Source organism: Anthonomus grandis, chromosome 9 (genome assembly GCF_022605725.1).
Source record: "Anthonomus grandis grandis chromosome 9, icAntGran1.3, whole genome shotgun sequence".
Lineage (NCBI taxonomy): Eukaryota > Metazoa > Arthropoda > Insecta > Coleoptera > Curculionidae > Anthonomus > Anthonomus grandis.
The window spans coordinates 28,974,986-28,987,180 of record NC_065554.1 but is presented as its reverse complement, the minus strand read 5'-3'; the positions used below and the strand labels follow the sequence as shown (position 1 = coordinate 28,987,180).

General features: G+C 35.0%; 1 protein-coding gene across 6 annotated transcripts in view; it reads right to left on the bottom strand.

The window, feature by feature from the left end:
- The window catches only part of LOC126740476 (matrix metalloproteinase-14), a 59,803-nt gene that overhangs the window by 9,590 nt on the left and 38,018 nt on the right, over nt 1-12,195 (bottom strand). For 3 of the 6 annotated variants that reach the window (XR_007661916.1, XR_007661917.1, XM_050446508.1), the window contains exons 8-9: nt 10,927-11,211; nt 2,639-2,748 (exon numbers count right to left, since the gene is read on the bottom strand). Coding sequence is in view for 2 of the 6 variants with exons in the window: in XM_050446508.1 (XP_050302465.1) it covers nt 2,639-2,748; nt 10,927-11,211 (395 nt within the window). In the remaining 4 variants the exon portion in view is untranslated. Of the gene's footprint in view, nt 1-2,554; nt 2,749-10,926; nt 11,212-12,195 lie in introns of all 6 variants that reach the window. The other 3 variants (XR_007661914.1, XR_007661915.1, XM_050446507.1) reach the window with 1 other exon arrangement.

The following is a 12,195-nucleotide window of genomic DNA, read 5'->3' as shown; positions in this document are numbered from 1 at the left end:
AACGTTGAACTCAATAACTTATTCATCTGGCTTTGTAGAAATGAACTAAGTTTAAATGCAAGTAAATCCAAGTTTTGTATATTTGGCAAGAAATCTAGATTAAGTTCTATAGACATGGGCAATGTACAGATTTCTGTGAATGGGGAAAGTATTTTGTGTTGCAAAGAAATTAAATATTTGGGAACAATTTTCGATGCCAATCTGAATTTCCATGCTCATGCAGATTATGTAATGAGAAAATTTTCAAAAAAAGTTTTATGGATTTATTTCAAGAATTGGAAAAAATTTGTCAATGTACATCAAATTAAAACTTTACAACGCCATTGCTCTTCCTCATTTAAAGTTCTGTTCAACATTATTGTTTAACTTGCCACAGTATAGAATTGACCAACTAGAAAGAATTCAAAATAGGGCTATGAGACTGATTCTAAATTGTAATCGTTACACGCCTGTTGTCTCTATGTTGGGTGTCCTAGATATGTTGTCTGTACATCAAAGAATTTTGTATAACATTTATTTGTTTATTTTTAAATTAAAACATCAGATACTCCCCGATTATATTTGTAATAAATTAAGAGTTTTTGGAGATATACATAGTGTCAAAATTATATTTTTTTGTGCCTCGTCTCAATAATAGACATCATACCACGTTTCATCTCCCTACTCCTAGAACAAATCTACTTAAATTTTCACCAATTTATACCATGTATAGTATTTACAATAATGATGCTTATTTTGACATTTTCAATATTACAAAGGAAGCCTTATGTCGCTCACTTGAACACTAAGCCACAAGTAACCTGAGTTTGTATTAAGCTATTTTTTGTAAATAATATAGCCATTTCCGTTAATAAAAATTGAGGCTTATAGTCAGCATTAGGTTTTGATAGTTTTTGTTACTTATTTTCTATGCCTCTTATTACTTTTTATGTAATTTTTTAGTTAGTTTTAGTTAGCTTAGAAGATTTTTGTAACAAGTTATATATACATTTTTCTTAGTTAGCATAAGTTATATTTATGTATTTGAAGGTCTTTTTGCCCTGTAGATGGGTATTTATTTACCTGTAAGGCTTGTATTGTAAAATAAATAAATAAATAAATAATACGAGAAATCGTATAGACTTCATACTAGTCGACAGATGTCATACAACCCAAATGCATAATTCAGTTTTATACAAAGGTTTAATTCTATTTAACAACTTGGCTGCTAACATCAAAAATTGTATGACTTTAAATCAATTCAGAGGGCTCTTGAGAAAATTTATTATAAATAAGTAAAATGTTGTTTGTTATTTTATTATGTTATTTTATGTAGTTTATTAAGTTTTACTATAGTATGCGTTGTTTCCGCTCCAATCATCATCTTGATTCTGGGTTTATCTGTTGACTGGGTATTTTTGGGCCAATCGGGATACTGGTTACAGCTTCTTGGATCTACCGAAGCATTTCTAATTGTTACACGGGGGGACCAATGTGTCTGGTCAGCAAGGTCAACCAAGTTCCAAATGTGTGTTATCGGCTGCTTGCAACCGAACTGACTCGATCAACCTGAGTCGACATTAGTTTTATTATTATAAGGCAAAAACCAATTAACTGTGCTTTTAATAAGTGGGGCAAGGAAATAATGTTTAGGTTAGGTCTAGTTTTAATTTATGGTCTACCTCTGACAGGATATTTCTGGAACCGGGATGCTGTTTCTGGATTACCGAGACCATCCATGGACAAACCGAAGTGTCCTGATACAGTTATAGCCAACGTACACTTTTAGTTTATTTTTTATATATGTTTTTATTGAATGTTCTTGCTAAATGAAGATATTATTTATTTATTTAATTTATATTTACAATTTGACATTTTTTTATCTTTACGATTTTTAAACTAGTATTCTAGCATTTTTTTCCTTGCAATCTTATATATTTTATAATCTTCTTAAGTTTTTGTATGTAGCTATTATTATGCTAAATAAACGATATTATTATTATTATTATTTTTTGATTTTTAAGGAAAAATATATGTAGGGGTTCGTACTTCAAACGGTAATAACTTCGGTCCTAATCGACCTACAAATCTCGTTGGCTCCTCATTTTGTAGGCAATTTTACTCCCTCCAATTCCTAGCACCTTCCCCAATTCCCCATTACCGTGAACTATCTATAAATTGGGTGCCCAAATAATAAAATATGTCCTTTTGTAATCTAGACTCTTAGCAGCAAAACACTTTGATACCAACCAAAATTGAGAAAAAAAAAATCAACCAACACAAAAAGAAACTAAACTACTGGGCCATAGGCGTGCGACAGGCAACTATAAATATTTACAATATTCATCACAATCATTGGCGTGCATCTGTGTTTTTGGAAACAAAACGGTTAGTAAACAAAGGGTGCATTCGTCAAATTGGGTGAGAAAAATGATGTTAGGACCCACACACAAAATCATCTACAGTAGTCATACATACTTGGCACAGGAGGGCAGTACATGATGTTAATATGGAACATTTAATTAAGACATTCGACATGATTAACGTGGTTAAACTTGACACGATTATAAATTACCTGCGTCCATATCGTATCCTCCGTTTTGTTCGTCGAAAGGTGAGGTACTGCCCTCCTCACCTTGTAACCATCCTCTAGACTCACTTGTGCCGATGGTGCCTTGGGGGGCGTCCTTACAACCGAACCACCAAAAAGCGGTCGAACGTGGGAAGGCCGGTACCGTTTGATCAACGGCGAAAGCTCGATCGTTAAACCTTCAAAAAAAAATTCAAATTTTTACACTCAGAATTCAATCATCAATTTAGAATAATAAACCACTTATTTCTAAAAATGTTTTGTCTGGTTTATATCTCGTTTTTTGTTTCTATAATTTTTGTGGTGATTGTATAGTGTTTGTTAGCTATTCAATTCTTTTTTAAAAATGTAAGATGGTAATTATTAAATGTGTATGAAGCTAGCGTCCGATCGATATCTAGCAACTAAAATCGAGAACGCAGCATATGTCGGTTGCCAGCGACCAATTTATAGTCCGCGCTCCCTGTTATTTAATCAAAGTCAAAGTCAAAAATAGCTTTATTGTTACGTAACATCATCTGTTGTTAACAAAGCATTATATAAAATCTTAAAGATAGTTGACAACATAATCTTTTACAAAAATATAAAAATTTTAACAATTCTTACATACATAGAATATAGAACACACCCAAAGAAAGGGTAATAAGAATTTACATTACGCTGCGCAAAACTCTTCACTGTCAAAAAATTGTATTTAAAAACTCGTCTACAGAATAAAATGCTTTAGCAAGCAAGAGTTTCTTTATATTTTTCCTAAAACGTTTTTCACAATTTATTAGCCTTATATAAAGGGGTAGGTGGTTAAAAAGCCTTCTGCCCCCATACACAAAACAGGACTTAACCTGCTCACTTTTTGGGATAGGCAGAGGTAAAGAGAAAGTTGTTCGGAGATTGTAACCCGAGGAGAGGGGGCCAAGTTGATGGCGATATTTTTTGTGGATAAGACAAACAGTCTCTAAAATAAAAAGGCATGGCAATGTCAGGACAGAGTGTTTTAAAAATAATGGCCTACAGGGGCTACGAAAGGGAGCTGCACACATACAGGGTGTCATTGAAATGGTGTAAAAAAATTCGGGGGGTGATAGTACTCCTAAAAATTTTAAAAAAAGTTCCTATAACTATAGGGTGGAAAATGCATATTAAGGGAGTTAGGGGCACTGAAAGGGTAAATTTAAAAAACGGTTTTTTGAAATTGTAGGCTTAAAAAACGAGATAAAATTTCGAAAAAAAATCTTCTGCCATAAATTTTGACCCAAAATCAAATGGTGATACTGAAAAATAATTTGGAAAATCGGAAAGGGTAGTTTTTGCAAAGGTAGGGGGTTAATTCGTGAATAACTTTTTTTAGGTTATTTTCTTCGCAACGTGGGTTCATTTTTTAAAAACTACATACTTTTTCCTACAAAAAAGGTACTCTTGTTGCACATCGCCCAGAACGATGGTTTTCGAGAAAATTGAAGGCAAAAAGTTTGCTCTGATGGGCTGCTAACTGGTTAAACAACATAAACTTATGAAAGTTATGGGGTTTCAAAAGTAAACAAGTAGTTATTAAATAATTAATTGAAAAATCTAAATTTCATGATTTTTAAAACATCGTATTGCTTTAAAAAAACGAAATAAACCAATTACCAAAATTCCTTATTAAATGCATACTTATTTGATTCATTAGCCTAGGTTACACCGCGAGTACCAAATATTCAATACGCGGACCCAATCCCCTATTCTCAAACTCAACGTGCGCGAGTTGACAAGTTTACACGTAAATTATTCCAAATTGTGACTTAATAGGTTTGAGAATATGTAGAGGTTTTAGTCCGCGTACTGAATATTTGGTACTCGCGGGGTAAACGTAGCTATTGAAGGTATGCGGTCTTATCACTTTATTTATTTTGCATGTACGCAAAAGAAATGTTCTGGTTCATAAATATTTTTGTCAGTTGATTGTTGTTGAAGTGTGCGTAAACGTAAAATTTCACAAATTATGGAATACCCTGTGTGTGAACTGGCAGATATGCATTTTATTTATGGAAGAGCAAATGGAAACGGTCTTTTGGCTAAGCGCTTGTATGTCCAAAAATATCCAAATCGCAGGGCACCTTCTCACCGGATATTTGCGAGAATTCATCAGCGCCTAAGAGACACAGGTTCATTTGGACATAGAAACCAAGACCGTGGCCGTAACTTGATGTTACGTACACCTGATGTTGAGGAGTGCATTTTAGCACATGTAGAGGAAGATCCGGGGATATCTGTAAGGAGAATTGCAGCGCGGGAAAACGTGAGTCGCCATTCTGTGTGGATGACTCTTAAGACTCAACTCCTGCATCCGTATCACATCCAAAGGGTACAAGCTCTTGCTCCGGCAGACTATCCCGCTCGAGTCATCTTCTGTCGTTGGTTATTAAGAAAACAGGTACAAGAACCCCTTTTTTTGGCAAATATTTTATGCACGGATGAAGCTGGGTTTACAAGAAATGGAATTTTCAATTACCATAATACACATCACTGGTCCGATGAGAACCCTCATGCTGTTGTGGAAAGTCGACACCAAATTCGATTCTCAGTTAATGTTTGGGCGGGAATTCTTGGCGATAAACTTATTGGACCATTTTTTCTACCCCCGAGGTTAATTTGACACCTTTTGAAAAGTCGCTTGTTATTTATAATAATAAACATTTTAGGCTAAATGGTCAAAGTTACCTTAATTTTCTAATACATGATCTACCAGCACTTTTGGAGGAAGTTCCCATAGCACAGAGGCAGATCACGTATTTTATGCATGATGGTGCACCAGCTCATTTTCCGCTAGCGGTGAGGAATCATTTAAACCAAGTTTTTGAGAGGCGTTGGATAGGACGTGGTGGTCCACAAGCTTGGCCAGCAAGATCACCAGATCTTAATCCATTAGATTTCTACTTCTGGGGCCACTTGAAAACTTGGGTTTACTCAGTGCCGATTAATACTGAAGAGCAACTACGTCAACGCATTATCGACTGTTCCAATCAAATTCGTACAACCCCAGGGATATTCCACAGGGTACGCAGATCATGGAGAAGAAGAGCAGATGTCTGCATTGAAATGAATGGTGGTCACTTTGAACATTTACTATGAATGAATTAAGAAATGCATTATTTTAATAAGGAATTTTGGTAATTGGTTTATTTCGTTTTTTAAAGCAATAAGATGTTTTAAAAATCATAAAATTTAGATTTTTCAATTAATTATTTAATAACTACGTATTTACTTTTGAAACCCCATAACTTTCATAGGTTTATGTTGTTAAACCAGTTAGCAACCCATCAGAGCAAACTTTTTGCCTTCAATTTTCTCGAAAACCATCGTTCTGGGCGATGTGCAACAAGAGTACCTTTTTTGTAGGAAAAAGTATGTAGTTTTTAAAAAATGAACCCACGTTGCGAAAAAAATAACCTAAAAAAAGTTATTCACGAATTAACCCCCTACCCTTGCAAAAACTACCCTTTCCGATTTTCCAAATTATTTTTCAGTATCACCATTTGATTTTGGGTCAAAATTTATGGCAGAGGATTTTTTTTCGAAATTTTATCTCGTTTTTTAAGCCTACAATTTCAAAAAACCGTTTTTTAAATTTACCCTTTCAGTGCCCCTAACTCCCTTAATATGCATTTTCCGCCCTATAGTTATAGGAACTTTTTTTAAAATTTTTATGAGTACTATCACCCCCCGAATTTTTTTACACCATTTCAATGACACCCTGTATAGCGTATGGCTCTTTTTTACAAAATAAATAGAGAGCTGAACAAATACTGAGAGCACACCCCCGAAAACACAATACCGTATCTCAGATAAGACTCTATAAGAGCATGGTAGGCAATTTTGGCCACATCAAGTCCCAGAGAATGTGTTATTACTCTAATAGCATAACAGTTGGATGATAACTTCCCTAATAAAGAGGAGATATGATTTTCAAATTTTAATTGCTTATCAATCGTCAGGCCCAAAAATTTGCATGTTTCAGAAGGACTTATTGTTTCATTTTGCAAAGTGACAGTTCCAAGGTTACATTTAAAAGTTAAAATATTAGTTTTAGAAATATTAAAGGTTAATCTATTAGATTCACACCATGACTTTACAAGAATTAAATCTTCATCAACAATATTCCTTAATCTCTTCAGTGTCATGCCAAAGTAATGTTGTATCATCCGCAAAGATAGTAAATTTGCCCCTAATTGGAATTTGAGAGATATCATTGACATATAGCAGGAACAATATTGGTCCAAGAACAGAACCCTGAGGTACACCAGCGTCCATATTCAGACGGGATGACATATCATTGTCAAAGAATACCCTTTGTGTTCTTCCAGATAGGTAAGAGCGAAACCAGTCGAGAGCAACTCCTCTGAATCCGTAGGTTTCTAGCTTCTGTAGCAGTATTCTGTGACTTACACAGTCAAACGCCTTAGATAAGTCACAGCACACCGCCGCCGCACTCTCCTCAGCGTTCAACCCCATGTACAGACTCTCCAAAAAATTGAAAATAGCATCAGATGTACCCAGTTTCTTCCGGAATCCAAATTGCTGATGGTTAAGAACATTATGCCGTTTCAGAAATTCCATCATCCTAGTTTTTACCAATCTTTCTACAAGCTTGCCAAGCGTGGGAAGCAGGGCTATGGGTCTGAAATTTGATGGGTCATCATAGTTTCCACCCTTAAATAATGGTATAATCAAGGCATCCTTGAGTAAATGTGGAAAGGACCCACTTGAAAGTGAAACATTTAACACGTCAGCCAAAGAATCAAGGGTTGGTAGAGTACGAATCAACCTAGTTTGGTACACCTACGTCACAGCCTACGTCAGCGCTGCAGCGAGACGTATTTCGCATATCAAGCGGTAAAAGAGAGAGAACGGGTTTTATTCGGGCTGTTCCAGTGGTATAGTTGATTTTATAAATATGGATTTTATAAAATGTTGAGATTTAATTGTTATATTTTTATAATATTCAGGCAGATTCTAATAATTTCTTAAATTTTGCATTTGCATTTGTATTTACAATTTACAAAGTAGGTAGATAAGTACAAAAAAGTTTAGTGAAATACGAGGTGAAATATTTACAAAAATAAACAAGTTTACAAAGTATGTACATAAGTAGGAAAAAGTATAGGGAAATATTTATTAAAATATTACATATTTACACCAAATCGTCATTCTGTTCAGAGCTGTCCGATTCAAGGATTGAACACCCTAGTTCATCCTCTGATGCCGTTTCATCGTCATCCCAACCCTCTTCACTCTCCTCAGATGAGCCTCTATTAACAGAGTGAACACTAAATTTTCCACTGCTTCATCTAAAACTTGTTCTTTTTCTATGAGTTCATTCTCAAACTTTCTTACATGTTGGCAAATATTAAAACTCTTGTTCTGTCACCTCCTCAAATTTTTGTCTTGCCAGCGCCTCAGTATCAGGCGTGGTATTCCGCGCTGCAACCCAATTCTTTACCAAAGCCCATATTTTTTCAATGGGATTTAGTTCGGGATGGTACGGAGGTAAACGGAGCACACAATAACCATCTTTTTCTAAAAGCTCATCTAACCTATATTTTATGGAAAAACGAAATTTATTTTCAGAAATTATTTTGTATAACTCTGGCCTGTTTAATTTTGAACGAGGAAAAAATTTTAACCATCTACCTTTACTTTCGGTAGAAAAGTTAATAATAATAATTACTTAGAATTGGGACACCCTGTACGTATCATCTAAATAAAAGAATTCTACGTCGTATAATTCTTCTAAAAGATTGTTTTCTAAGTAATTCGTACCTATGAAGATAATTTAATAGATACAATAATTTTGTTTTATTTAAAGTGGGTTTCTGCTCTAAATAACATACCTATACCTAATATTAAATAAAATAAGAAATATAATATGAAAGTTCAGTGTGTGTTTTCCTTATGGTATAATTTATGCACCAAATTAAAATAGGAAATAAAACAAAAGTTGGTTGAAAAGACTTTTAACTTTTTGAATTATTTTATGTGAAAATCGATTTGAGAATCAATTTAATCAATTTCAGCCTATTTTCAGCCTTTTTTTAAACAGGTTTTTGTTTTCTTCTTTTTCTTGAAAATGTTCAAAATACTGGAATTGTGTGTTCTTATTGATTTACCGTAGATACCTGTAATTTGTTAAAGGAGTGGTAATCCCTTCTTCAGCCTCCCTTTTCATGAACTGAATAATATTGTTCACAATTTCACAGCTTTGGCTGTGTAAAACACGACCCCGTCCAAGTTTTTTAGGTGCCATATCAATATTATCAATATAAACACACACACACACACACAATAATATCTTAAATGAATAGTCACAAATAATTTCAAATTAATACCAAAAAACAAACAGATAAAACGCCGGCGATCTTTCGTGAACAAAACAACTGGCAACGCTTAAAATAACAGAAGCAATATCCTTATGGATGTTGACCGAACGATTTCTCAGGCAGTTCTGCGGAGAGCGTTGAATATTATGATATTTGAGCCTCGGCGATGTCAGCTCCATTCGACCTTTATTTGCGTGACAATATTAATACAAAACAGCAGTGCACGCCTGTGGAGCTTTTTCGCATCCAGCTTAGCACAACTAAACAAACATCGCGCTATATTTTCTCTTTGTTGCGTGTGACGTAGATGTACCAAACTAGGATGGTTTTTACTCTAGCGGTAGCGCTGTTAGGACCTTTAGTGACAGCCCATCCCATCCAGAGGAGTTCTTCTTTTTCATTGAGGATAGAGCTTCCATTATTTCACTAGAATCTGTTGGTCTAAAGAAAAATGTTTCAGGCACCTTAATGTTGTGTATGTGTATGAGCGCGGATCTCCAACAGACTGAGGCAATAATATTGATAGACCCAAAGCAACACCCTGGAAAAAATGATTGAGTGTTTCGGCCGACACCGTGCTATTAGAAACAGAAGGGTTTCCATGTTCGCCACGTAAGTCATTAACAATTTTCCAAGACTCTCTAGACTTATTTCTTGATTGGTTTATTTTACTTGAGTAGTATAAGTTTTTTGCCAATTTCACTGTATCACGGTAAATTTTGCGATATCTATTAAAGTAGGATATGAATTTGGAGTTGTCCAAGGCAAACTTTCTTATGGAGTGCAAACACCGAAGATTTTTACCAGAAACTAATAGACCCCTGCTATACCAGGGTCTTCTCCTTTTTTCCCTAATTGTCACCATGGGGAAAGTTGACTCAAAAACATCCACTAAAGTTGAATGGAAACTATCAAAAAGATCACCGTTGTTAAGTGTGATACCATTCCAGTCTATTGAATTACAACATTCTTTAAACTTACAGAAATTTTTTCTAGTGAACAACCTTCCGCACTTTTTTTTTCTTGAGGTACACTTTTTTTCACTTAGAAGAAAGGAACATAATACGGCCTCATGATCAGACCACCCGGCATAATCAATAATATAATGCCCGTATCTCCTGAAATTCAAAAGGGATTTTAATAATTTTTTGTCCACATATTAACAATGAATACCTAAATCGACTGACGATGGTCTCAAACCTCTACAAACGAAAGTTTTTTAGTAAAAAATTATTGAAATGTTTACAACTATAACTTCCAAAAAGTTTAATTAGTAATTGCGTAAAAAAGTTTCATTCGAATCCTTTGGGAGTTTTGGAAGTTATGGCTATTAAGTTTTTTTAATACATCTAACAATTCAATAATTTTTTACCAAAAAAACTTTCGTTTGTAGAGATTTGCAACTATGTAAAATCGCTTTAAATATTTACTATTAGTTGCATAGAAAAGTTTCATGCGAATTCTCTGGGAGTTTTGGAAGTTATAGTCGCTTATATTTTTCTACATCTAACATTTCAATAATTTATTACCAACAAAATTTCGTTTGTAGAGGTTTGCAACCCTCTAAAATCAATTTAGATATTTATTATCTTTTATAGAAAAAAGTTTTATCCAAATCCTTTGAGAATTTCGGGAGTTAGAGTCTTTTTAATTTTTTTAACATTTGAGTTTTTAATTAATTTTCACAACAAAACCTTAGTTTGTAGAGGTTTAAGACCATCGTCAGTCGATTTAGGTATTTATTGTCAATATCTGGACAAAAAACTATTAAAATCCCTTGAGAATTTCAGGAGATACGATATTGATTAAATAACAGGGAGCGAACAGGGACTATAAATTCATCGCTGGCAACCGACCTATGCTGCGTTCTCGATTTTGGTTAAAATCGATCGGACGCTAGCTTCACACACACATAATTATTAAGTAACCTTGTTGTATAACTTGTATTAGTTTTTTGACGAAAAAAAAACCGACATTCGTTTAATAATGTCTGCGACTTACCTATAGTAAGCGCCACCCTTATAAAAGTAAGTGTACCCGTTGGTCCATTGGAAGGCGGCGTCCATATTCTCAGGCACGCCCTCCCAATTGGAGGTGGGTTTGGGGTAAGTGCTCTTCACGGGGGGACGTTGTGACGGGTCGAATCTCCAGAACTTGCTGCCTTTGAAGAAGTAGATCTTACCGTTACCGCTCCAGACCATTGCGGTGTCCAGGTTGTTCGGGATACCGGTGAACCCTTCGCTGATCTCTTTGGGGTAGTCGCCGTCCATTTTACGACCCTTGTAGCTAAGAAGGAAAGAAGCATTGAGTTTTGACTTTTATTCAGAAAGTTGCAGTCAAAAGGATAATCTGACTGGGAGGGAAAAAAGGGAAAAACTGGTTTAAAGTCCAGGCAATTGAGGTTAAGATGAAGGCCTTGTTTCGGAGTGAATTTGCCTGCGAGATAAAAGAGAGACAAGCTTGTTTACCGTCCAGGCAGTTGAGTCTAAGTGAAGGTTAAAGTGGCTGGAAAACGTCTTGTTTTGGGGGGAATTTCGTCCTTTTTTCAGACAATGCAAGTACATTTTGTGCCTACAATCTAAAAAATCCTATCTCCATTACAGGCAGTTGAAAGTAAATCAACACTTCAATTTCCTGAAAAACTGACGTAATTTCTTTGATGATGTTCCTAGTTTTAGAGAAGATTTGCCCTTTTCCAGGCCGTTGAAGAAAATTGCCTGGACTACTAAGAATTTTCTGCCTAACTTCTGGACAATCCTGTTTTTATTACAGGCAGTTGAAGGTAAAGCGAAACACTTTAAATGCCTGGAAAACGACTCGGTTTTTTTGATGATCTTCCCGGTTTTATTTTTCTTGCTTCCAGACAGTTGGAGTCAGAAGGAAAATCTGACTGGGAGGTAAAAGAAGGAAAAACTGGATTAAGGTCCAGGCAGTTGAGGTTAAGATGACTGCCTCGTTTTGAAGGGAATTATGCCTTTTTTCCAGGCAGTTGAAGTTAAAATGGAAGGTAAAAATGGGGAAAAAGCTTGTTTAAAGTCCACGCAGTTGAGGTTAAGTTAAAAAAGTGTGATTGCCTGGAAAATGCCTTGTTTTGGTGATAATTCTGGCTTTTTCCAGGCACTTTTTTTCCGGCTTCAGCTAAATCGATTTTTTTTTCCTGAAACCTGGAAAAATTTTGTTTTTATTTTAGGCAGTTGAAGGTAAATGGAAACACTTTTAAAAAATGAACCAATTTCTTAAATTCTCTTCCTTGTTTTGGAGAAACGTTTC